The 25,258-nt window shown below is 50.9% G+C and overlaps 2 protein-coding genes across 3 annotated transcripts in view; one reads left to right on the forward strand and one right to left on the reverse strand.

The window, feature by feature from the left end:
- Nucleotides 1–1,135: 1,135 nt before the first annotated feature.
- On the forward strand, nucleotides 1,136–19,613 carry TUBB6 (tubulin beta 6 class V). The gene is made up of 4 exons (XM_008261015.4): nucleotides 1,136–1,313; nucleotides 1,669–1,777; nucleotides 3,693–3,803; nucleotides 18,131–19,613. The coding sequence occupies exons 1-4, from the start codon at nucleotides 1,257–1,259 to the stop codon at nucleotides 19,192–19,194; spliced, it is 1,341 nt and encodes a 446-aa protein (XP_008259237.3). The 5' UTR covers nucleotides 1,136–1,256; the 3' UTR covers nucleotides 19,195–19,613.
- Nucleotides 19,614–22,141: 2,528 nt separating this feature from the next.
- AFG3L2 (AFG3 like matrix AAA peptidase subunit 2) overlaps nucleotides 22,142–25,258 on the reverse strand; it is a 56,876-nt gene continuing 53,759 nt past the window's right edge. For both annotated transcript variants that reach the window (XM_070050510.1, XM_070050509.1), the window contains one exon: nucleotides 22,142–22,871. In XM_070050510.1, the coding sequence (XP_069906611.1) occupies nucleotides 22,611–22,871 (261 nt within the window). In that variant the 3' untranslated portion in view covers nucleotides 22,142–22,610. The remainder of the gene's footprint in view (nucleotides 22,872–25,258) is intronic.

Here is a 25,258-nt window from a genome sequence, read left to right on the forward strand (position 1 = left end):
CCAGATGCCTCCTCACCATTACCAGAAAATCAGAGCCCGAGGCTCTTGGTGGGCCCTCAGGACAAGCCTTTCCTTTGACAGAAGAGTAAACTGAGGCCCGGGGCAGGAGTCAACACAGAACTCACTGGAAACTGCAGCAGGATCAACACACCAGTCACCCTGACTCACCACCCAGGGGCCACAGCCAACGCCTGGTTGAGGGGCTCTCGCTCCCTAAGGACACACGACCAGTCCAGAAGTAACCTGAGTTTTACCTGGTGGACACTGAGGGGTTCGTCCCAGGAGTGGGTGAGTGGGTGAGCCTTGCCAAGGGAGTTTCCCAACAGAGTTGACTTCCAGTGCTGCCTGTCCCCAGGGAGGGCATGGCTTATTCTGCAAGGAATCCCCGCATCTTTGGGCGGCCCCTGTCTGACTAGGGAGCAGAAAGCCAAGCTTGGTGCAGCTCAAGTTTCCTTCCCAAGCGCTGAACTTGTCCAAACAAAGAACATCCGCACGCGCACCCCTCCCTCCCCCTCCGACGGCCAAAGCCAAGAAGAGCCTAGGAGGTGGCGGACTCGGCCCAGCCCCGGGCGCTCTCAGCGCCGACTCCCGCCGGGGAGGCTTCGTAGACGCCAGTGCAGGGCGCGTTCACCTCGGATGCGGGCGTGCAGTCACCGCTGGCCGAGTCGCCAGGAGGAAACGATCCGGGCATCCCTGGAGTTGGGAGCGCAGGACCGCGAAGCATAAGGACTCAGTGGGGCGCAAATGCAACCCAAGATCCCCTACGTCCGCGTCCCAGACAGGCCACCCCGGGCGCCGGCGGTCCACGGCAGCTAACTGGTACCACAGCCCCGATCCCCAGCTGGGGAGCAACGAGGGGCAGCAAAAGTGCGTGGGGGAAGCCGTTTGTACTTACAGTCCCCATCCCTGCCCCCGCCCGCCCAGCCAAATTCTCCATGGTCCCGTCCCACCCCTGCCCCGAGAACCGCTCCCCCGGCCAGGGGCCGCTCAGCTGTCCCCTGTCCGTCCACGGAGTTGCAACGCCCGCAAAGGGAGGTTGCGGGGGCGCGGGCCGCGGCGGGCGCCGGGCGCAGGGAGGGGCGGGTGGCGGGCAGGGGCGGCCCGGGAGGGCGCGGCCCGCAGCCATTGGTCGGAGGCCTGGTGGGGGAGGTGGCGATGCGGGGCGGGCGCAGGGTCGAGGCCCGGGGAGGGCCGTGGGCCGCAGTTGCCGCCGCCGTCCCCAGAGCCAGCTCCCAAAGCGCAGAGCCGCGCCCGCCATGAGGGAGATCGTGCACATCCAGGCGGGCCAGTGTGGGAACCAGATTGGCACCAAGGTGGGCGCAGAGGGGCGAAGGGCTGCGCCGCCGGAGGGCGGGCGAGTAGCGGGCCGGAGTCTCCCGGGGCCGCCCCGCCGGGGCGCGCGGCCTCTCGACGCCCCCCGGTCCTCGACGCCCAGGGAGCGAGCGCCGGAGCGGTGGCGTGGCCGGGGCCGGGGCGGGGGCGGCGCGGCCGGGACCCCTGTCCATGCTCCGTCCCGCCCCAGCTGGGAGAGGCTGCCGGCTGCTCAGGCGCGCCTGGAATTCGGCCCCGCGCCCCCGCCCTGCCCCGCCGGCCCTGGGGGTGGGCGCGGAGAGGGCCCCGTGGGCTCCGGGTCCTGACGGCCTGTCCCTTCGCCTCGTCCTCCCCTAGTTTTGGGAAGTGATTAGCGACGAGCATGGCATCGACCCGGCCGGAGGCTACGTGGGTGACTCGGCGCTGCAGCTGGAGAGGATCAACGTCTACTACAATGAGTCATCCTGTGAGTAGCGCGGCCCTCCCCGCCGCCGCACCCCAGCCCATCGCTCTGGACCCCGAATGACCCCCGTCATGACCGGCGACCATGCCCCTCCCGGATCCCGGCCATGCCGGCCCCTGCTGGCCCCTGCTGGCCCGGATCCCGGCGTGGGCTCGGGGCCGCCTCGGTGCAGATCCCGCGGGATGCCCGGCCACACCCTCGCTCCCCCTGGGGCGGGCGGGAAAGCGGCCGTCAGTTAATTGCAGCCGCGGGGTCGGGCGGGCCCATTGCGAGGGTCTGAGCGCCGTGAGGAGACGCCCCGTTCGTATTGGGAACTCTGCTTTGGGCGCCCAAACAGGCTTCCCTTCCTTTAAGGGCACGGAGTCGCAGAACGGAGTCAGGGAACTTAAAATACACCTCGTAATGGGTACTGGGCTAAACTTTTTGAAAAACGCTGTCTCCAACTTTTTCTCTGGCGGCTGAAACTGCCCTAGGTCTGAGTCGCTAATGGAGTTTAGTAAAAAATTCCGGGCTGTGGTTTGCCGGCTCCTGTCCTGGGCACCCATCGGGGGTGCTTTAGAAAGTTGGTGAAAAATGAAATTAAAGGTAAGTTTGTTTGGGGGCAATAAAACACGGAAATCCCTGTATAGTTGTTGTGAAGACACCTGCTGTGCATGGATTTCAAATTTTTATTGTACCCAAATAAACTTCCTTTTAACTCCCTGGTCTTTTGTTGTCTATTTATTGAGAGAGAGGAGGAGAGGCAGACAGAGCTCCTGTCCACTGGTTCACGCTCCAAATGACCACTATGGCTGGGATGGGGCTGGACCAGAGCTGAAGCTGGGAGCCAGGAATTTCTTAAAGGCACCTACATCCAGGTGGCAGAATCACTGTAGCCTCACCAAGCCTCCCAGGGAGCAAACTGGAGTCAGGAGCTGGAGTTGGGAATCCAACCCAGGTTCTACAATGTGAGACCTGAGTGTCTTACCTGCTAGGCTAAGCACTCGCCCCTTAGTTCCATTTTACACAAAAATTTCTAAGTACCCTCAAATACATATTGTGATGTAAGCATTATTTCTACAGCAACTTTTGTTATAAAAGGGGTACCTTCCCCAGACAGCGAGGGAACACTGAGAGTGACAGGTGCTGCCCTCACACATACATAAATGTCCCCAGAGATAATCACTCTTGAGTCACTTGGTGCTTGTCCACACATGAGCTGCAAGAGCACTTTCCGTGAGTCACTGGGTCTGCTCACTTGAGCAGCTCTAACAAAAGGTCTGGATCACCAAGGGCATGCAAGATGGAATTTCTAGCCAGCACCGAGGAAAATTCCAGTGCCTGTTGCACTTCCTGTTAACCCTGTTAGGCCCAGGAGGTTGTGCCCTTTCTTCAACTTGGGTGTGGGCACAGCAGGGGACTTGTAAGGGGAGCTCCTGTTTGGAGTCCTATTAACCCTTGCCACACTGGGGACAGTGTCCTGCCCTGTGGGTATGAAAGTGAGAGTAAGGGGGCCCCCAGCACCAGCGGGCTGGAGCCTGCCGGGAGATGCTCGGATTGAAGCTGAGTGCTTCCTGTCTGTGTGTGCCCGGGGAGGTGCCAGAAAGCGTGTGACAGTTTGCTGCCACACAGTTTATTTCCATGGGGTTAAAAAAAAGAAAGCTTCCCAACAGGAAAGAGGGGTCAGGGTGAACTGGAAAATACAGGAGGCAGGAAGTCAGGAGGCTGATTTCTCATCCTGCCTCTCCCTGCAACCTGCTCTGCCCATCCACGCTGGCTGCTTCCTCACACCAGCGGGAAGCTGGGAGTTGGCGAAGCTCATGGTTTTCTCTGCGGAGGCGCTGGTTCCTCCCTTCTGGGTTGACTTGCTAGGGAGAGTCGATTACCCTAAAACCAGAAAATAACTTGCACTGCTTTTTTCTTTTTTTTTCTCTTCCAGCTCAGAAATATGTGCCCAGGGCTGCCCTGGTGGACTTGGAGCCGGGCACCATGGACAGTGTGCGCTCTGGGCCTTTTGGGCAGCTCTTCCGGCCCGATAACTTCATCTTTGGTAGGTTCCTTCCTTCCTGCTTCCTTCTTTCTTTATTTTAAAAAATCAAGCTGGTTTTTGTGCCAAGATTGAAGCATCACATGACATAGAAAAGTTCAGAGTAGAAATGAGCAGCTCCTCCCCCACCCCCACAAGGTCTGGCTTCCAAGTCTGCACTTTTAAGTTTTTTTCAAAGCATTTGTTTATTCAAGAGGCAGAGAGATAAAGAGGCAGACAGAGAGAGCCCCCATTCACTGGTTTACTCCCCAGATACTGGCCAGGGCTGGACCAGGCCAAAGCCAGGAGCTGGCAGCTCAATCCAGGTCTCTCCCACATGGGAGGCAGGGACTCAATTTCTGGAGCCATCACCACTGCCTCACAGAGTGTGCATTAGCAGGGGGCTGCATCAGGATCCAAAGCCAGGATTTGAACCTGCACACTCAGATGTGGGATATGGGCATTTCAACTGCTGGGACTTTTTCCTTAGGGAAATAATGGGTCTCTCAAATGAAATTATGATACTGATAGTTCTTGACCAAAATACAAAAATCAAGATACTAATTTCTTTCTATTGATCATTATAAACTTATTTCATCGTCTGGTTTTGGTTCTTGTGTTGGTCATTTTTTTTTTACTTTAATATGTGTTTATTGCTTTTTCCATCATCTATGGACAGTTGTATGGTTCTTTTTTTTTCTAGAGGCTGACATCATATGAGTTTTGTTTTAGCAGCATTGAGTAAATAGTTTTTTTCTCCCCTCTTCCACCTAAAAAATGATGATGGAACCTCTTTCTCAGCAGGTGCCTAAAGAAAATGATACAAATTTAAACAAAGTGCTACCATTTGTGTTACCAGGCAGAGCCTATAGGATGAGTGGCACATCTGAAAGTTTGGATATTTTAGAGAAATGTGCCTAGAAGAAAAAAAACCATTACTAATCAATAGAAATACCTCAATCCATCAGTGAACATATTTCCCATACATCTGAAAGGCAGTGTGTCATCCAGGGGACTGTGAGAATTTTAGGGCTGATTGCTGGCTTAAAGGCACTATGATATGGAAATTGAGTACATCAAAAATCTACATCCCAGCCCCTTCCTCAAAAGACACTAAGTAAAGATAGTTTAATTGAATGTAAAAGAGAATCCTATTTAAGCCATTCTAGACAGAAAATAATGGACACTTTTCCCATAAGGCCAAAAGTATCTTCTGTTAGAATATACACATGAAGCTATAAATCAAACTCACTTAAAAAATACAAATGCAACCCCCCCCCCCCAAATTTAGAATACCAAAAGAAGCTGTGTTTGGTTTATTTGTTTGAAAAAGTTCCTGTCCACTGATTCAGTCCCCCATTGCCTACAACGGCTGGGGTTGGGCTGTGGCCAGGAACTCAATCCAGGCCTCCCACGTGGGTGGCAGGAACCCAACTACTTGAGCTGTTGCTGATGCCTCCCAGGGTCTGCATTAGCAGGCATCAGGAGGGAGGCCAGGACTCAAACCTAGTCACTCTGATGTAGGATGTGGGCATCTCAAGTGACATCTTCACCGCTAGGCCAAATGCCTGCCCTGCAGCTGTGTGTGTGTGTGTGTGTGTTCTAAATATATTGTAACCAAGCAAGAGTCAGATGGTTAAATATCGGACTGTGCTGCTGTACTTCCTGGGTTTGAGTCTTTACTTATTTGAAAGGCAGATTGAGAGAGATAGACAGACAGATTTTCTATTCACTGGTCCACTCTTCAAATGGCTCCAATGACTGGAGCAGGTCTAGACTGAAGCCAGGAGCCTGGAAGCCATCTTGGTCTCTCATGTGGGTGGCAGGGGCCCAAAGTACTTGGTCCATCATCTGCTACTTTCCAAGGCAGATTAACAGGAAGCTGGATCAGAAGCACAGTAGCCAGTATTCAAACCAGCACTCTGATACAGGGATGCTGGCATCGCAAGGAGTGGCTTAACCCACTGTACCATAATGCTGGCTCCTTGATCTTTCCACTCACTGTGTAATGGACTTTGTGATTTAATTTCTTGATCTATAAATTAAACTGTACTTTTTAATGAGATGTAAGAATTAAATGAACATTTAGGATGTTTAATGCACTGTAAGTGCTTGATAAATATTTGCAACATCCCAGGAATGCAAGGATAGCTCAACATTAAGGTGTCTGCTGATGGCTTACTGGAGACAGTATTTTAATAGATTTTCAAAAAACATTTGGTAAAATTCAGTATGTGTTCCTGATTTGTAGAAGACAAAAAACATACATAAGCTAGAAGTGTAAAGAAACTCCATTCTTTAAGGTCTGTTTACTCCTACGATTTAAGGGTTATCTACTTACAGCAAAATCAACTCTCTGCTGAAACATGAGAAATCTTCCCAACAAAATTAGGTATGAGAAAAAGATGTCCACTGCCTCTACTATTTTTCCATCTTCTGAAGACTTAGCCAGTGCACAAAGACCCAGAGAAGGAAAGGAGATGCAAATCACCTTATTTGATTGAGAGTCTACTTATCTATGAAATATATTGGAGAAAAATATCCTGTTCACAACCATGATAAAAACTATGAATACCTAGGGGTAGAAGTTTTTAGTGATTAGGGGTGGGTGGGCAGTAAGTAAAGCAAGAAGATCCTTTTCTCCCACTAACTTGACCAGTATTTTAAGAGCTGCCGAGAGCTAGTGCTGGCGAAGGTGTTGGAAGAATCACTCCGCAGAGTTAGTGGATCAAGCGTTTGATCCAACAGGAAATCTGTCCTCCTGGAACACTTGCACAGGGAGACAGCGGCCTGGCTTCCGGAAGAACTCGGCCACCCGGCCTGCCTCCCGGGTCGTCATTCCGCTCGCGTGGTGTGGTCTTTGTCCATGGTGAGGGGCTGCTCGCAGTCCTCGTGATAAGGACCTGGGGTCTCAGTGCTGCTGCAGTCTGAGGAGGGACCAGGGAGGATCCCGCCTAGTAGGATCCGTGCGCACGCAGTGACTTCCGGCTGCCCTCTGGGACAGCTTCCGGGGTTACGGCCCTGGTGTAGGCGGAAGGGCAATGAACCGGGCGATGCAGTGCCTTCGGTCCTGTGACCTGGGGTCTGAGCTGTACTGTGTGTGAATTGTAGGGTCCCAGCCACCTTTAAAAACACCCAAGATCTCTTATTTTTAGCTAGTTTATTTTTAAAATTTATTTGAGAGATCTCTCACCCCCTGGTTCATTGCCCAAATGCCCCCAGCAGAGAGCTGGGGCCAGGCTGAAGCCAGAAGCGGAGAACCTATCCAGGTCTCCTGTGGGCGTGGCAGGGACATAAATACCTGAGCCAGCACCTGCCACCTCCCAGGGTCGGCTTTGGCAGGAAGCTGGCGTCAGGAGCAGAGCCGGGAATTGAATCCAGGCGCTCGGATGTGGGAGGTGGCACGCTCTGGGCGAGAAGCCTGCCTCCATCTACTTGGGAAGGCGTTGTATGCCCGTGGTGCCCAGTGCACAAAGGTTGTGCAGTGAGTACCGCCCTCCCGGGAGGCCCAGCACTGTGTCAGCTCTGTGGGTGTCCTGCCTGCGATGGGTTTCACATTTACATGTGTGGATTTTTTTAGATATAAAAAAAGGTTTATGTCAAATACCCACCTTTTCTCCTCCTAAGAAGTAACTGAACATAACAGCAAAAGTCCTAAAATGTGGTTTAAAACAAGTCTGCTGGGAGCGTTAATTCAGTTAGGGCTGAGAATTAATTTTAGCTCTGGGTTTCTGGCTACTCAGTCCAAAAAAGGAAGCACAGCAAGTGGCATGGTTGTCCTCGTCCCGACCAGGGAGTGGCGTACACTGTAAGAAGGGAGATCCTTTCTCAACCTAAGTTACTCGTATTTAATTTTGAATTTTTACTTTCTGAAAGCGTTGATGGAATTCCATTGTTAAAGAATTCCATTCTAGAGTAAAAAAAGTTACCCCACTTGCTCCTCCTCTGCTATAATCAGTCTCCACTGAGGTCATTTTACCTTGGTTTCTGTTTGCTGATTTTCATTAGTTGTAATATCTGTTACCATTTCGTGTCTTTTCTTCCTGGTGAACATCATGTGATACATCTTATTCTACGTTAAGGGTAGCTTCTCAAGGCTGTGGTTTTTAATAGATACCTAATGTCTAATTAATTCTTACTTTATAGTGGTCCATAATCAGGGGTAGTTTATCAGGGAGCAACTTTTGCTCACATAAACACTTCTGTCATGAACATCTTCATCCGTGTAAATTTGGCTGTGTTTCTGACTGTGGTTCCAGAATAGATTCTTGAAAGTAAAACTAGTAGAGCAATGCATGAACCCATTTAAACCCTGTATATATTTTGCCAATTTTCCCAAAGGCATTAATGCCACCAGCAGTGTTGGAGAGCACAGTTTTTGCTATGTTTCTGCTTGAAATTAGAACTTTTAAAGAACTTGCAACCAAGTGCTTGTTCTATGAGGGATTTTTTTAAAAGATTTATTTTATTTGAAAGGCAAAGTTGGAGAGAGAAATATATATAGAGATATCTTCCCTCTGCTGGTTCACTCCCCAAATGGCCACAATGGTGGGCAAGGAGCTTCATCCAGGTCTCCCACGTGGGCTCAGGGGCCCAAGGACCTGAACCATTCTCTGCTTGAGAATCATGGGCTGCTTTCCCAAGCCCGTTAGCAGGGAGCTGGATCAGAAGTGAAGCAGCCGGGACACAAACCAGTGCCCATTTAGGATGCTGGCTATGCAGGTGGCAGCTATACCCACTGTGCCACAACGCCGGCCCCAGGACTCTAAGAACTGCTTTATAGGAAAGGGAAAGCAATTCTAGTTTGGCCATGGTCGTAATTCAGTTGTAGAAATTGTGTGTGTATAAACAGTGACCTGCACACATGTAACACACAGGCCCGCACCTCGAGAGACCTGAGACTTGACACTAAAATGCAGCTTCGGGAGTGAGGGGAGGGTGTGTGCTGGGGGGGCACAGGTACACGGCCCTGCTTTTGGAGAGGAGACAGGGGAAAAGGATTCACTTACACATGGTTGGAGATGCCCACACTCAACCTTGTCACGCTGGCTGCGTGTAACGTTGGTAGGTTTTATTTCTGAAGGTGAGTGGTAGGTACTGGAGATGCTCTTTACATTCTTCTTCATGACTGTAAACCTTCACGCCTTATATCCGTCACTGGAAAACGTCAGATGTCTGAGAGGGGGCCTCCCTGGAAGAAGCGGTGCACTTATTCAGCACTTGTCCAGCGAGGTGTCCACCCTGCCCCTGGCCTGGCTGCTCCGCCAGCCTCACTGAGGCCCGGGCCTGACCTGGGCTTTGAAATCCGATCATCACAAGCCATTGCAGTGTGAGAAGCTCGGTTCTCAGAGCGGCTGCTGCTTCAAGTGTTTTCTTGGGCTTATTTTTTTGTTTGTTTTTTGTTTTTTTAACAGGCAGAGTGGACAGTGAGAGAGACAGAGAGAAAGGTCTTCCTTTGCCGTTGGTTCACCCTCCAATGGCCGCCGCGGCTGGCGTGCTGCGGCCGGCGCACCGCGCTGATCCGATGGCAGGAGCCAGGTGCTTCTCCTGGTCTCCCATGGGGTGCAGGGCCCAAGCACTTGGGCCATCCTCCACTGCACTCCCTGGCCACAGCAGAGAGCTGGCCTGGAAGAGGGGCAACCGGGACAGAATCCGGTGCCCCGACCAGGACTAGAACCCCGTGTGCCGGTGCCGCAAGGCGGAGGATTAGCCTAGTGAGCCGCGGCGCCGGCCTTCTTGGGCTTATTTTATCTGACTGAAAACGGGGAGAGTTTAAGAAAAGTCTGTTCTTATTTACCTAGCTGTTGATAAACAGGATCCAGAAGACTCAGAACAAATTAAGGCAGATCCATGTGGTGACCATTTCATTTTCTAATTGTCCCCAAAGCCTTCAAAAATGTTAAAAATGACATTTGCAGGCTGGCGCCGCGGCTCACTAGGCTAATCCTCCGCCTTGCGGCGCCGGCACACCGGGTTCTAGTCCCGGTCAGGGCGCCGGATTCTGTCCTGGTTGCCCCTCTTCCAGGCCAGCTCTCTGCTGTGGCCCGGGAGTGCAGTGGAGGATGGCCCAAGTGCTTGGGCCCTGCACCCCATGGGAGACCAGGATAAGTACCTGGCTCCTGCCATCGGATCAGTGCGGTGCGCTGGCCGCAGCATGCTGGCCGCGGCGGCCATTGGAGGGTGAACCAACGGCAAAGGAAGACCTTTCTCTCTGTCTCTGTCTCTCTCACTGTCCACTCTGCCTGTCAAAAATAAATAAATAAATAAATAAATAAAAGAAAAATAAATAAATAAATTTTTTAAAAAATTAAAAATTAAAAAAAATGACATTTGCCACTTAGACTGCCTCCAGCCTCCAGATTTTTTTTTTTTTTTTGAATCTTTGCTTCGTTGTCAGACATAAATGTATATTCTTGACTTAAGAATATTTAAAATTTTTAACAGGCTGTGCTGACTTGGAATATCTTTTTTTTTTTTTTTTTAAAGATGTATGTATTTGTTTGAAGGCACGAGTAACAGATTTTTCCATCTGCTGGTTCACTTTCCCAATGGCCACAACAGCCAGGGCTGGGCCAGGCCTAAGCCAGGAGCTGGGAACCTCGTCTGGGTCTCCCACATAGATGGCAGAGGCACCAGCACTTGGGCCCTCCTCTGCTGCTTTCCCAGATGTATTGGCAGGAAGCTGGATCAGAAGGGGAGTGGCTGCAAGCTGAACCAGAGCTCCCATGTTGGGTGCTGGCATTGCAGGAGATGGCTAGTAACCCTGTGTGCCACAACACTGGCCTCTTGAAATACTTTTGATGGTAAAAAACAAATTGACATTTTTTAAAAAAGTGGTTTGTGTGTGTGTGTGTGTTTATTTCAAAGGCAGAGCTAAGAGAGAGGAGGGAGAGACACAGAGAGGTCTTCCATCTGCTGGTTCATTCCCCAAATGGCTGCAGTGGCCAAGACTGGGCCAGGCCAAAGCCAGGAGCCTGGAGCTTCTTCCAGGTCTTTCATGTGGGTCCGGGTGATTTTCCATTGCTTTCCCAGGAGTGTTAACGGAGAGCTGGTTAGGAAGTGGAGCAGCCAGGACTCAAACCAGCACCCACATGGGGTGCTGGCATTACAGGAGAGGCTTAACCCACTACACCAGGATGCTGGCTCCAAATTGACACTTTTAAATTATGAATTGTTTAACTGAATACACTCACAAATATGCTGTGTTATCTGTTAAAATAACACATGCTTGTTACAGAGGCTGAGACGGTATCCAGAACGCGTAAATGTACTATGTTGTTCCATTCAACCGTTGTTCTAAATCATTCGTCAGTGAATAAAGGAGGCAGGGATTGTCTTCTTGGAGATGTTCTGCCCCATATTACTTTACATAGCTCATCATTCCAGCTAGCGTTGGTGAATTAAAATAAAGCAGCGTCATGCCATTTGCAGTTTGAAAGGGTTTAAAATAGCAAGTTAGAATTGTATGATTTTAAAAATTAGTAGGGGCCGGCGCCATGGCTCACTTGGTTAATCCTCTGCCTGCGGCGCCAGCATCCCATATGGATGCCGGGTTCTAGTCCCGGTTGCTCCTCTTCCAGGCCAGCTCTCTGCTGTGGCCTGGGAAGGCAGTGGAGGATGGCCTAAGTGCTTGGGCCCTGCACCCACATGGGAGACCAGGAGGAAGCACCAGGCTCCTGGCTTCAGATCGGTGCAGCACCATCCGTAGCGACCGTTTGGGAGTGAACCAATGGAAGGAAGACCTTTCTCTCTCGCTCTCCCCTCTGCTGTCTATAACTCTACCTGTCAAAAAAAAAAAATTAGTTACCTATGTGAGTTTTGGACAACATAGATATACACAGGATCTTCAAAAACCTCATGGAAAATACATTATGCAAAAACTATGCATGGATTTTAACTTTTTTTTTTTGCACCAAAATAAACTTACCTTTTCACTCTATTTTTTTCCATACACTTTTTGAAGTATCCTTGTACTTCGTAAAACTTTTTTTTTTAAAGAGTTGCTGGTGGCATAGCTGCCATACCTGTTACGCTGTTGCAGTTTTGCGTGTGTGTGTGTGTGTGTGTGTGTGTGTGTGTGTTGGGGGTGGGGTGGGGATTGAGCACCAGGAAGATGAACTTTGCTTTAAGCCTCTTTTCTGTGTTTGTAATAGTTTCTTCCACAGTCAGGGCTGGAGGAGGGAGCACCAGGGTGTGCAGCCTTAAGACTTCATCCATCAGCCGGTGTGGGTTGGGGCGCTACCAGAGCAAACCCTGAGGGGCTGTGGCAGATGACTGCCAGCGCCTGGCGATCTGCAGCCGATGTGTCATAATCTGGAGTCATGATTAATGCCACACACATCACTGCAGAAGACGTTCAACTTATGACCCCCAAATATTTAACTGGGAATGTCTGTTGCTATGAGACAGTAGCAAAATATTTTCAGAAGTCACCAAGCTTCCTCCTTTTGCTCAGAGCAGAGAAAACCTGAGTGAGAAAAGTAACAGCTAATGGGGCTACAGAGCTTCAGGAAGACAAGTAGCTGGTGGGAGTTGGAGATAGGGAAAGTCAGGTTCAGCGTTAGGACATTTAGCAACCACGGTGGGTTTGATCTAGTGGGGTTTTATGTCTGCCCAAAGTCACCTACTGTTTTCAGTTGTCAGTTTCTGCCGTCTTAGTCAGTTCTAACCTCTTCCGACAGCTGCACTCACAGCCTTTCCTATGTGAAGGTGTGATAGTTCTACCCTGAGCTCCAGGTACAAGGCCAGCTCTAAGTATGAGGCTAGCCCCAGGTTGATGAAACCCAGTGCCAGTGTTGAGGTCTGGCCAGGCTGCTGCCTGCTGGGTTGGGTGGGGCAGGGGTGGACCTAGGAAGGACAATGACCATTGCACGTCATCCTCCCCGAGTGGAGCTGAATCAGTCCTGTGTGGCCTGCTGTAGTCAGTTTTGGGTGCTTTAATATTTAAACATGTTTCATGTTTGCATTACAAAGGTAAAATAATTGATCATGCAATGCTTTCTCAAATAACGCACAAGAATAGAGTATAAAAATGGAAGCCTCCCAGCCTGTCCACGGATGGCCCCTAAGCTTTGTTCCCCAGGGGGACAGCCAAGGGCCCTGAGTGGTTGGGGTGTGACCTGCTGACTTTTTTCTACGCACACACACAGAGGTGATTTTGTTTTTAGGAAATGAGATCATGCTCCACAAAGTGTTTTGCAGCCTTCTGAGAAGTTCAGCAATACATCCAGGATGCTCTCCATGACGGTCACAGTGCTGTCCATTTTATTTGTCATTAACTAGTAATTCCTACTTACTGATGACATTTAAGTGTCCTTAAAAGTATGCTTTCATCTCTGACTTTCCCTTTCTCAGCTTCCCTTTGATTAGTATGTTTGACTACTTAAAATTTTATAAGCATTATGTAATGCTGAAAAGAACCCCCTTGTGATCCCATTGTTCAAAGACTGTATTTTAAATGTTGTAATACAAGTCAGCATGTTTTCATTTTGCTAGATAGTGAGGTCAAGTACTGCCAGGGTACAGGATCCAAAAAGAACAAAAGGGTGTTAAGAGTGTCCTCAGCCCTTATCCAGGACCTTCCCCAAGGCAAACACCACCAGGTTCTTGCGCACCCTTCCAGGTGTATCCTGCCCACACACAGGGATTTCAACATGTGTGGAGAAATGGAATTAGAAGACAATTTTGGTAGAGAAAAGCTGTAAGTTTGGGGCTGATGTCGTGGCCTAGCAGGTAAAGCTGCCACCGGTGATGCTGGCATCCCACCTGGGCACCGGTTTATGTTGCAGCTGCTCCACTTCCCATCCAGCTCCCTGCTAATGGCCTGGGAAAACTCAAGGAAGATGGCCCAAGTGTTTGGGCCCCTGCACCCATGTGGGAGACCTGGGTGAAGCTCCTGGCTTTCGGCCTGGCACAACGCTGGCCATTGCAGCCATCTGGGGAGTGAACCACTCTCTCTGTGAACCCTCTCTCTGTAACTCTTTCAAAATAAATAGATCTTAAAAAATTTTTTTTATTTATCTATTTGGGAAGCAGAGAACAGCAACAGAGAGAAAGAAAGAGGGGCAACTCCTGTTTACTGGGTCACTTCTTAAATGACTGCACCGGCTAGGAGCTGGGAATGCAATCCAGGTCTCCCATGTGGAACTAGTCACTTGAGCCATCACTGCTGCCTCCCAGGGTTTGCTTTAGCAGGAAGCTGGAGTCAGGACCTGGAGCCAGGAGCCAAACCAGTACACTTTGATGTGGGATGTGGGCATCTTAACTGTTAGGTTAAATGGTGTTTGAGGCAAAACATTTTGAGATCCATGTATATGAGGGGTCTTTGAAATAAATACAATAGAAAAACTATGCATGGAGTTCAGATTTTTTTTGCACCAAAATAAGTTTTTAATTCCATTTCCCCATGAGCTTTCTGAAGTATGCATGCAGAAGTAGCTGCATGAATTTTACACACGTACAGTAGCAGCCTACAGTGAACCCTATTCATTAGGGTGGGGTCTCCCTTCATTGCTGGCTGACAGCATTCCTATGAATTGACACCATCATGGATTTACCCAGTCCTGTTATTATCTGGGATGTTTTTTGTTTTCAGACTGTTTCTCTGTACCTATGTCATTGTGCCCATGGGTGGGTCTATCTAGAAAAACTCACAGCAGTGTAATTGCTGGATCCAAGGGGATTAATTCTGATAGGAACTGCGAAGTGTTCTCCAGATACCAAGACCTCTCAGATCCCCCAGGCGCTGTGGGATGTGAAGGAGTTTTTCCCACTGGCACAGAGGTAGTGAGCTTTTTGATCTGCATCAGTTTCAAGGAGGAAAATAGGATCTCCTTGTTTTCATTTGCATTTCCCTTCTGAGAAAGTTGCGTTATTTGACTTTCCTGGGCACTGCCTGTATCCTTTGCCCGTTTTCCCACTGGTGACTGTGGATTCCTAACTGATCGGTAGAACTGTAGATATTTAAGCTGGGCGTCCCTTTGCGTGCGATCCAAGTTACTAGTAGTTCAGTACTTTGTAAACCTACTGAAGAGGCAAGAATTTGGTTGTTTTCTTGCTTTACTGGCCTCCACTGGATAAGTGCTTCATTCCCCCAAGGGTGGGGCGGAGCCCCTGTGCAAGGCTGTACCTGCTGTGCACTGCAGAACCTGGGTGTGGTCAGTAGACCTCAGGGTGAGCGGGGAATGGCCCAGAGGCTCAGGTCTGCTAGTTGGGATCCAGAAATGAATGGTGGCTTATCTGACCTGATGTGGCACCTGGTGGCCGTGGTGGTTTTGGGGTGCCTTAGCTCGGTACCCCCGTGGGTGGGAATAGCATCAGGGATGGACCTCTCCCCCCGGATCAGAGAGGCAGGCCTCTGGATGGTGCGTGTGAACTGCTGCCACCAGACTTGTGCAGACAGAGGTCAGGTTGCTGTCTTTGCAGTAGGCACGGACAGGTCTGTACAAGGCAATGCAGGTTTTAATCACTTGAAAAAGCTAAATCTGCAACCTAAATATTTATCGAGAATATATTAAAAATGAAACTGTGGTGGGCACTTGGCATAGCTGCTCAGATGCGTGCATTCCTATCAGAATGTCTGGGTTTGATACCCAGCTCTGCCTTCCCGCTGATGCAGACCCTGGAAGGTGGTGGTGATGGCTCAAGTGATTGGGTTCTTGCCACCCCTGAGGGAGACCTGGATTGAGTTCCCTGCTCCCAGCTGTAGGCATCTGAGGTGTGAACCAGCAGGTGGGACCTTTACTCTGTTCCTCGTTCTCTCTGTGTCTCCAAGTGTGATGGAATAAACAGACTGCCTTCAAGTGAAAGAGTGAGATTGTGTTTACTAAGTCTTGGCAAAGCCTTCTTGGTGTGCGTCCAGAAACAAGACAAGAATGATGGATGTAAATAATGTGATGCATTATTTTGCAAGTCAGCTTCTTTTTAATTCTGCTTTCTGCGAATTTGAGTTGTTGGCTAATAGATGGTTAAAAATAGTTTTTGATAGTAGATTGCTATTTGAATTTTGGCGTATAACTCAGAATAAGGTCAAGTAACTGAATGGCATTGTTAGAACATAATTCATTCCATTTACATGTGTATGTGAATAAGATTTTTCAGTTTTTATGTAAAAAAAGAGAACTGGAACTGATGCCAAACCTTGTCCCATCCCGGCAATAATTACTATTCACCTTTGCATAGATGAACTAATTAATATATATATAGATAGATAGATACCAATCTTTTTTTAAAAAAAGATTTGATTTATTTGAGAAGTACAGTTACAGAGAGAGGGAGAGAAAGATCTAACATCCTCTGGTTCACTCCCGAAATGGCCCAGCTCAGCTGTAGCTGAGCTGATCTGAAGCCAGGAGCCAGGAGCTTCTTCTTGGGTCTCCCACATGGGTGCAGGGGCTCAAGCACTTGGGCCATCTTCCACTGCTTTCCCAGGCGCATTAGCAGGGAGCTGGATCGGAAGCGGAGCAGCTGGGACTTGAACCGGCACCTGTGTGGGCTTTAACCCACTACACCACAGCACCGGTGCATAGATACCATTCTTAAATATCTTGTATGTAATCATAGGAGTTTGAAAACAACTTCAGGGGCCAGTGCTGTGGCACAGTGGGCTAAGCCTCCTCCTGCAGCACCAGAATCCCATATGGGTACTGGTTCTAGTCCCAGCTGCTCCTCTTCTGATCCAGCTCTTTGCTATGGCCTAGGAAAGCAGTAGAAGATGGACCAAGTTCTTGGGCCCCTGCACCCACGTGGAAGACCCAGAGGAGGCTCCCAGCTTGGATTGGCCCAGCTCCAGCCTTTGCAGCCATCTGGGGAGTGAACTAGCAGGTGGAAGACCTCTCTCTGTCCACCTCTCTCTGTGTCTGTAATTCTAACTCTCAAATAAATAAAATCTTTAACAAGAAAAAATTTCAACTTGCTAGATTTTTCTGGTATTTATATAGATTCTATTGGATACGTTTAATAGGATGATACATTTGGGTTTTGAAAGGGATTATTTGTAGTGCTCCCAGAAATTAAAAGTACATTATTTGACACCAGTTGCATTTATGAAGAAAAATTAGATGTCAGCTTTGAGAGGTGTGCAGTTTAAAAAATATTCAGAACAGCAGTGTGTGAAGGACATTGCATTATAAGACATTTGCTGTGTCCAGGAAAGCAAAAACTAAGGTAAAGCAAAGTAAACTCCTCCCAGCCCTCCCTCCTGGTGGTTTGGAGGGCACCTCCCACCTCCCACCTCCCTCCCCCTCCACAGGCCTATATTATTATTATTTTTTAAAGATTTATTTATTTATTTGAAAGACAGAGTTACAGAGAGGCAGAGGCGGAGGCAGGGAGAGAGGTCTTCCATCCACTGGTTCACTCCCCAGATGGCTGCAATGGCTGGAGCTTCACTGATCTGAAACCAGGAGCCAGGAGCTTCTTCCAGGTCTCCCACATGGGTGCAGGGGCCCAAGGACTTGGGTCATCTTCTACTGCTTTCCCAGGCCATAACAGAGAGCTGGATGGGAAGTGGAGCAGCTGGGTCTCGAACTGGCACCCATATGGGATGCCAGCACTGCGGGCAGTGGCTTTATCCGCCACACCACGGCACTGGCTGGCCCTGGGCCTATATTATTTTTACAGCTTGGAAAAAGATGCTTTGTCTCATACGTCTTCAATTTTATAATGAAACGGTCTTTCACTTTCAAAGTGTCTTCTGGACAGTGATGTGTACATAAGCCTCTCTGGCAAGAATGCAGAAAACATGAACTGGAGTCTCTTTCCTGCACGCGAGTCCTCCGTGTTGGGGCAGCATTAAGCTGAACAATTAACGTGCCCACAGTTCAGCCGCACTGCCTGGCTTTGAGGCCCAGCTCCACTTCCAGGTCACTCTCTGCTCCGGCACGGCAGCAGGTGATGGATGGCTCAAGTACTTGAGTTCCTGCCACCCAGCTGGGAGGGGTGGGCTGAGTTCCTCCTCCCCTGTCCTGGCTGGCCCAGCCCTGGCTGTTTAGAGCATCTGGGGAGTGAACCAGCAAATGGAAGCTTGCTCTGGCTCGCTCTCTCTTGCTCTCACCCCGCCCCCCACCTCCCCTGCCCTGTTACTCTGCCTCAAAAATATAAATCAAAAAGAAAATACACCCTGTTTAAAAACAAGACTGAAACTGCCAGGTCAGAAGGTATGAAATTAGGTATTAACACCCTCTCACGCCCTTCAGCCCCGTTGGTGGGTGCCCGACCCCCCTCCCTAGCCCCTTGGGCCTGTAGGGGCTTCCTCTGGTTGTGGCAAACACGACTTCCCCCAGCAGCCGAGGAAGGTGCGGCGATCACCGGCCCCTGCCTGCATCACACTGGCTCTCTCTTCCTCCCTGTAGGGCAGACGGGCGCCGGCAACAACTGGGCCAAGGGCCACTACACGGAGGGCGCGGAGCTGGTGGACTCGGTGCTGGACGTGGTGCGCAAGGAGTGTGAGCACTGCGACTGCCTGCAGGGCTTCCAGCTAACGCACTCGCTGGGCGGCGGCACGGGCTCGGGCATGGGCACCCTGCTCATCAGCAAGATCCGCGAGGAGTACCCCGACCGCATCATGAACACCTTCAGCGTCATGCCCTCGCCCAAGGTGTCGGACACCGTGGTGGAGCCCTACAACGCCACGCTGTCCGTGCACCAGCTGGTGGAGAACACGGACGAGACCTACTGCATCGACAACGAGGCCCTGTACGACATCTGCTTCCGCACGCTCAAGCTCACCACGCCCACCTACGGCGACCTCAACCACCTGGTGTCGGCCACCATGAGCGGCGTGACCACGTCGCTGCGCTTCCCGGGCCAGCTCAACGCCGACCTGCGCAAGCTGGCCGTGAACATGGTGCCCTTCCCGCGCCTGCACTTCTTCATGCCGGGCTTCGCGCCCCTCACCAGCCGCGGCAGCCAGCAGTACCGCGCGCTCACCGTGCCCGAGCTCACGCAGCAGATGTTCGATGCCAGGAACATGATGGCCGCGTGCGACCCGCGCCACGGCCGCTACCTGACCGTGGCCACCGTCTTCCGCGGGCGCATGTCCATGAAGGAGGTGGACGAGCAGATGCTGGCCATCCAGAACAAGAACAGCAGCTACTTCGTGGAGTGGATCCCCAATAACGTCAAGGTGGCCGTGTGCGACATCCCGCCGCGCGGCCTCAAGATGGCCTCCACCTTCATCGGCAACAGCACGGCCATCCAGGAGCTGTTCAAGCGCATCTCCGAGCAGTTCTCCGCCATGTTCCGGCGCAAGGCCTTCCTGCACTGGTTCACGGGCGAGGGCATGGACGAGATGGAGTTCACCGAGGCCGAGAGCAACATGAACGACCTGGTGTCCGAGTACCAGCAGTACCAGGACGCCACGGCCAACGACGGCGAGGAGGCCTTCGAGGACGACGAGGAGGAGATCAACGAGTAGGGCAGCTGCGCCCGAGGCCCGGCAGTGCAAGCCGCTTCGTTCAACCCCAGGCGGCCTGTGCTGCGGCTGCCCCGTGGTGCACTGATCTTGGGGTGTTGGTGTGGGCCCCTTGCGGCAGCGGCAAAGCCGTATTCCCAGCCATCTGGAATAAGGAAACGTACTTGACCACCGTCCAACCCAGTCACGTTTGGTGCTGGACGACTTGAAAGAAACAAACCAGGGGGCCACAAGAGCTAATGAGAGAAGTGTCACCTTCCACTGGGTGTCCAGCCACCTCTGAGAATCAGCAGGGGAGTTAGAAACAGTATTTTTTTTTTCATCCTTTGTGATGAAAACTGAAGCTGTGCAGTGTTGCCTTATTTGAGTATGCAGTATGGAACTTTGAAACAATCCATTCATAATAAAATGCTCAACTTGTGCCTTGGTCCTCTCCAGCCTCCTGCTTCCTTGACAAGCTACTTTGTGTAGTTATAGGCAGGTCCAATCACTGAGCTTCGCCCCCCCCCCCCATTCACTAAAAAAGAGCTTTTGCTTTAAGAACTTTTCTTAAAAGGTCAGCTTTATTAGAGGTGGCAGCCAGTTCTCTGAGCCCCCAAGTTTGCAAGCATAAGGAATTGGCCTTCTTCCCCTTTGCAGCCACCACACAGTCCTTTTGCTGGGTCAGGGCCAGGGCCTGGGCAGGAGAACCCCAGTGTTCTTGCAGAAAGGGCCCCAGGAAGCACGGCCAGCCTTACAGACAGGGCTGGGGTGGGCTGCTGGCGTCCCGCCTGGCGTGGAGGCTGAAGGGCTCTTTTCTGTGATTAGTTCATCCCCGGTCTATGGCTTTCACAACCAGTCACACCCGTGACAGGTCCCTCAGAGTCAGACCCCACAACACATGACCAAGTTGCTGTTCCCCAGTGCCTCTGGTCTAACTCACCTATCCTCTGGGAGTTAGCTGTGAACTTTCAAGAATGAGCATGGCACGTGGCTTCCAGTGGGGAAGCTGTGCTCCCTGTATCCATCTGGGACCCTGCATAACCATGTTGGGCAGAGCCACTCATTTTTGTTGCACAGGGAGCAACAGACAAATGAAACTTGGTCATCTGGAGCCGCTGAGTTAGGGTTACCCACGTAACCAGAACACCATGCTCCACAACCCTAGGTCTTACGTTCAGTAACTACGGACAGACACAAAATTTACCAGTTACCATAGCAGCATGACTAGAGATAAACAAGGCCTCATTTTACAGAAATCTGAACTATTCTGTGAGACTACAGTAAAAAGGAACCTCTTAGCAGCCTACCCTCCACCCCCGTCTATCCTGGAAATAGGCTGTTTGATCTTGGAGGAGAGAACAAGATGTGTGCACGGGCACCTGCTGTGGGCCAGGCTTCACCTGGTACCCGGTGGCCAAGTAGCCCTCACCACACCCCTGGTGCAGACAGGAAGGAAACAGGCAGGGCTGAGTAGCTGATCCAGGCCAGGCTGGCTGGCTAAGGCCCAGGGCCCAGGTGTGGCTTCCCTCACCGGAGATGCAAGGGTGCCAGGTTCTACCTCACTGACCATCCATAGGCAGCCTTGTCAGCTTCCTGCTGACTCACTGTTGGTCCCACTCACCCCCAGGAGGTACACGGCCAAAGCCTGCCAGAACTTGGCACATGCTGATGCCTCTCCTTGCAGTGGCTCCAGTAAACAGAGAGCGTTTCCCAGTGGTCTGCTGCTTGTGTGGGGAGCAGCACTCAACACCCTTGGGCCTTACAGCCTTCAAACGATGCTCCCCTGAGCTCCCTTGGAGCATGTGGTGAGGAGACGGGGAGGTAGGCGGGTTACTGCTCAGTCACTGCCTCAGGGAGGCTCCCATTCTGCTAATGCTGGATTTGTGGACTCCACACAGTTGCTTCTCAGGCCCATCAAGGCACCCTCAGGCCATGGGGAAGAGTGGCCACACATGGAGCATGTGTGGCCTGGGCTGCCCCTTGCCCTTGTCTTGGAGCCACTTCAGAGGTGCCACTGGATTCTGGGTCTTCAATCTGAAGCCGCTGTCCCCAGCACAGCAGCAGCACACAGGCAAGGTGCTATAGCATTAAATGAGAAAATACTGGGCCAGCATCTTGCACAGCAAGTTGGGCTGCCAGCTGCAATGCGGGTGCCAGTTTGAGTCCCAGCTGCTCCACCTCCAATCCAGCTCCCTGGTGTTCCTGGGAGGGCAGCAGAGGATGATCCAGGTACTTGGACCCCTCCACATGGGAGACCCAGTTGGAGTTCCAAGCTCCAGGCTTCAGTCTGGCCCAGTCCCAGCTGTTGTGTTCATCTCAGGAGTAAACCAGTGGATGGAAGACCTGTCTCTCCCTTTTCCTGTAACTCTGCCTTTAACATAAATAAAGCTCAGGAAAGAAAAAAAAAAAAAAAAAAGGTAAATACTTAGAAATGCCAGAGTGTCTGCACCTGAAGCCTCCGGGCCGGCTCTGGCTTTTGCGGAAACTCACACAAACTCCCTCTTCACAGAGCACTGCAGCAGTGAGCGAGACCACGCCCGTGAGGTCCTAGAGATCCAGATGCACGGTCCCTTCTCGGAAACGTCGGCGATGGCTAGGAACGGTCAGCCGGGCCCACTCGGGCCACATGCTGACTTCCAGGCCCACTGTGTCACCACTACTGGGGCAAGACAGGTGTGGGGAAGACCTGGCAGAAGGGGCGGTCACGGATTCTCACGGTGACCAAGCCTTGAGACCAACACACTCCACGCCCAGAGCCCAGCAGACACGTGGGACAGGTGAACACAGGTTACCAGTCCCCATGGGAGCTGAGAACTGGCAACTGAGGCTTGGAAGGATTCCTAACTTCTTACCGTTACGTTTTCTAAAATATCCCACCAATGAACAGCAATTCTTTTTTCAGAAAAAAAAGTACAGTGTTCACATTTTATTTCTGCTGTAAAGAAGCCGTATTTACACAATACAATCATTTTTAAATATGTTACAGCTTTCTGTAGAAAACCATTCCATTAAAACAGCAACAAGTAATCTGGATTCAATCTTTAAAATACAAGTCAAATCAAAATGTTCTTTGCAGGACTCTGATTTAATTCCACATCCCATCTGCAGAGGGAACAGAGAAAAGGAATGAAGAGTGGCCAGCGAGAAGACGGCTTCTCCCGCACGGTCGAGCCCCACAGCGAGTCTCCCCTGCGCTTCACCCGGGCGCCGCGGGGCTGCCTCCACTGTGCCAGCCCAGGTCTGAGAGCTCCTGAGGCTATGGGAGCGCGGGTCTCCCGGGGGCCTCTGCAAAGCTGCCCCGCACCCCGCAGTCAAGGGCCAGGCACTTGTCTCCCCCACCATGTGGGCAGGCTCCGCAGCTGGCTACCACCAGCCCAGCAGGCTCTCACTCTGCCGCGCCACAGCTGACACAGGGTGGCGTGGGCAGCACGGAGGGCTTACTGAAACGGCCTCCACGCCTGCATCTGGTTGGCGATCTTCTCGCCGGCCGGTGGCTCCTCCTTCTCCTTCTCCTTCTCCTTCTCCCGTTCTTTGTTCCAGTCCTTCAGGCCCTCGGGAAGTGAGGTGTCCTCGTCCAAGCTGCCAGTGCCTTCTACAAATTCTTCGTATGTAGATTTTTCTGCAAATGGTCTGGGGCCCAGGAGCTCAACCATATCGTTCTTATCTAATACTTCTTTTTCTAACAACAGCAGAGCAACCTGAAAAGTGAACCATGTGCATTAAATACAGTTCCTCAGCAGAGTCTATTCAACAGCAACCGCGGTTATACTTTTAGTCGACCCCATTCCAAAAAAGGATGAGACCACTGAAAGACATGTCTCACATGAGATCACACTCTTCGAAGAAGATGGACAGAGTCCTGGAAACGACGTCTCTCCCTCGGTAGCAGGAGGCCACACTGTTCATCGGTGACTGTGCGCCTCTGGGGAGGAGGAGGAGGCTTTTTTCTTACCAACCTCAGAGATACATACTTCAGTGAAAAAACCAAGACACACAATGTGTACAGTATGCTATGCTTGTTTCTTTTTTTTTTTTTTTTTTATTATTATTTTTTTTTTATTTTTATTTTTGACAGGCAGAGTGGACAGTGAGAGAGACAGAGAGAGAAAGGTCTTCCTTTGCCGTTGGTTCACCCTCCAATGGCCGCCGCTGCAGCCGGCGCACCGCGCTGATCCGATGGCAGGAGCCAGGATCCAGGTGCTTTTCCTGGTCTCCCATGGGGTGCAGGGCCCAAGCACCTGGGCCATCCTCCACTGCACTCCCTGGCCATAGCAGAGAGCTGGCCTGGAAGAGGGGCAACCGGGACAGAATCCGGCGCCCCGACCGGGACTAGAACCCGGTGTGCCGGCGCCGCAAGGTGGAGGATTAGCCTATTGAGCCACGGCGCCGGCTCTATGCTTGTTTCTTAAAAAGAGGGAGGATTCATTTTTATGTGATGTTCAAGCAAAAGAATCAGAAGGCCACTAGCCCGGGGTAGTTTCATACCTGGAACCCTCACAGAGCAAGGCAAAGTGTAACTTAGAGGCATTCCTTACAACTGATTTCACTTTAAATGAAGCATCAGCAAACACAGGCAGTCACCGGGCGGATCTGGTGTGTACCGGCGCTCCCACTGGATCACACCCAAATAAGGGAAACGCCCAGCAGGAGCCAATCAAGTGGTGTCTTTGCCTCTGTGCTCAGCCTGAAGTCTCTGGCTGCGCCCACTGCTGGGGCAGAGCTCTCTGAACTTCCTGGGGCTCTGGGCGCTGCCTGGCTCATGAATCAGTCTTTGCTCAGATCAACTGGTAAACTATTTTTGTCTAGTTCCTATTGTACAGTGTGTTTCCATACGTAAATTCTCAGAGCATGCATAAGAAAGTTACGTGGTTTTATGGAGGAAACAGGCTGGGGGCAAGAATGAAAATAGGGTGAGCAGTAAATAAAAAGTCAGAAGGGAAAAAAGACAAGATAAGCACAAGGCAGGGACCCAAATGAAACCAGGAAGGTTAGTGTGAAAACAGGGATCCTGAAGTTCTTTCTGATCATTTCCTTTGCTGAACCAACACTGACACCACATGTTCTAAAGGCTACAGGAAAAAAGACTGCCTGGCATCAGACCAAGGAACAGTGTTTATGTGAGCTCACTGACTATTAGAAAGTAAACCGTTTAAATCATAAATTTATCTCACAAATAGAGGTAATTCCTTACTTAGAAATTTAACCTATCTGTAATTTACAATAAACACTATATCTGTTATAAAAGATATAAAGTAATGGAATAATTTTCTTCTGTTTTTAAAAACTTTATTGCAGGGGCTGGCATTACGGCATAGCAGGTTAAACTGACACCTGCAACACCGGCATCCCATATGAACATGGTTCAAGTCCTGGGTGCTCCACTTCCAATCTAGCTACTTGCTGATGCACTTGGGAAAGCAGCAGACAGCCCACCCATGTGGAAGACCTGGATGGAGTTTTGGGTTCCTGGCTTCGGCTTGGTCCAGCCCTGGCTATTGCAGCAATTGGGGAGTGAACTAGCAGATGTAAGGTTTCTTTCTGTTCTTCCTCTACCTCTGAGAAAGGAAGAAAGGAAGAAAGGAAGAAAGGAAGGAAGGAAGAAAGGAAGGAAGGAAGGAGAGAGAGAGAGAGAGAAAGGGGGAGAGAGAGAAAGAGAGAGAGGGAGAGAGGGAGAGAGGGAGAGAGGGAGGGAGAGAGGGAGAGAGGGAGGGAGAGAGGGAGAGAGGGAGAGAGGGAGAGAGGGAGAGAGGGAGAGAGGGAGAGAGGGAGAGAGGGAGAGAGGGAGAGAGGGAGAGAGGGAGAGAGGGAGAGAGGGAGGAAGGAACCACAAAGCTATTGCAGAATTTTTTAAAAGATTTTTTTTATGTATTTGAAAGGCAGAGTTAGAGAGAGGCAGAGAGAGGGGCAGAGAGAGAGAGAGAGGTCTTCCATCTGCTGGTTCACTCCTCAAATGGCTGCAATGGCCAGAGCTGCGCTGATCTGAAGCCAGGAGCCAGGAGCTTCTTCTGGGTCTCCCATGTGGCACCCATATGGGATGTTGGCACTGCAGGTGGAAGCTTTACCCACTAGGCCACAGTGCCAGCCC

Source organism: Oryctolagus cuniculus, chromosome 10, assembly GCF_964237555.1.
Source record: "Oryctolagus cuniculus chromosome 10, mOryCun1.1, whole genome shotgun sequence".
NCBI classification, from domain to species: domain Eukaryota; kingdom Metazoa; phylum Chordata; class Mammalia; order Lagomorpha; family Leporidae; genus Oryctolagus; species Oryctolagus cuniculus.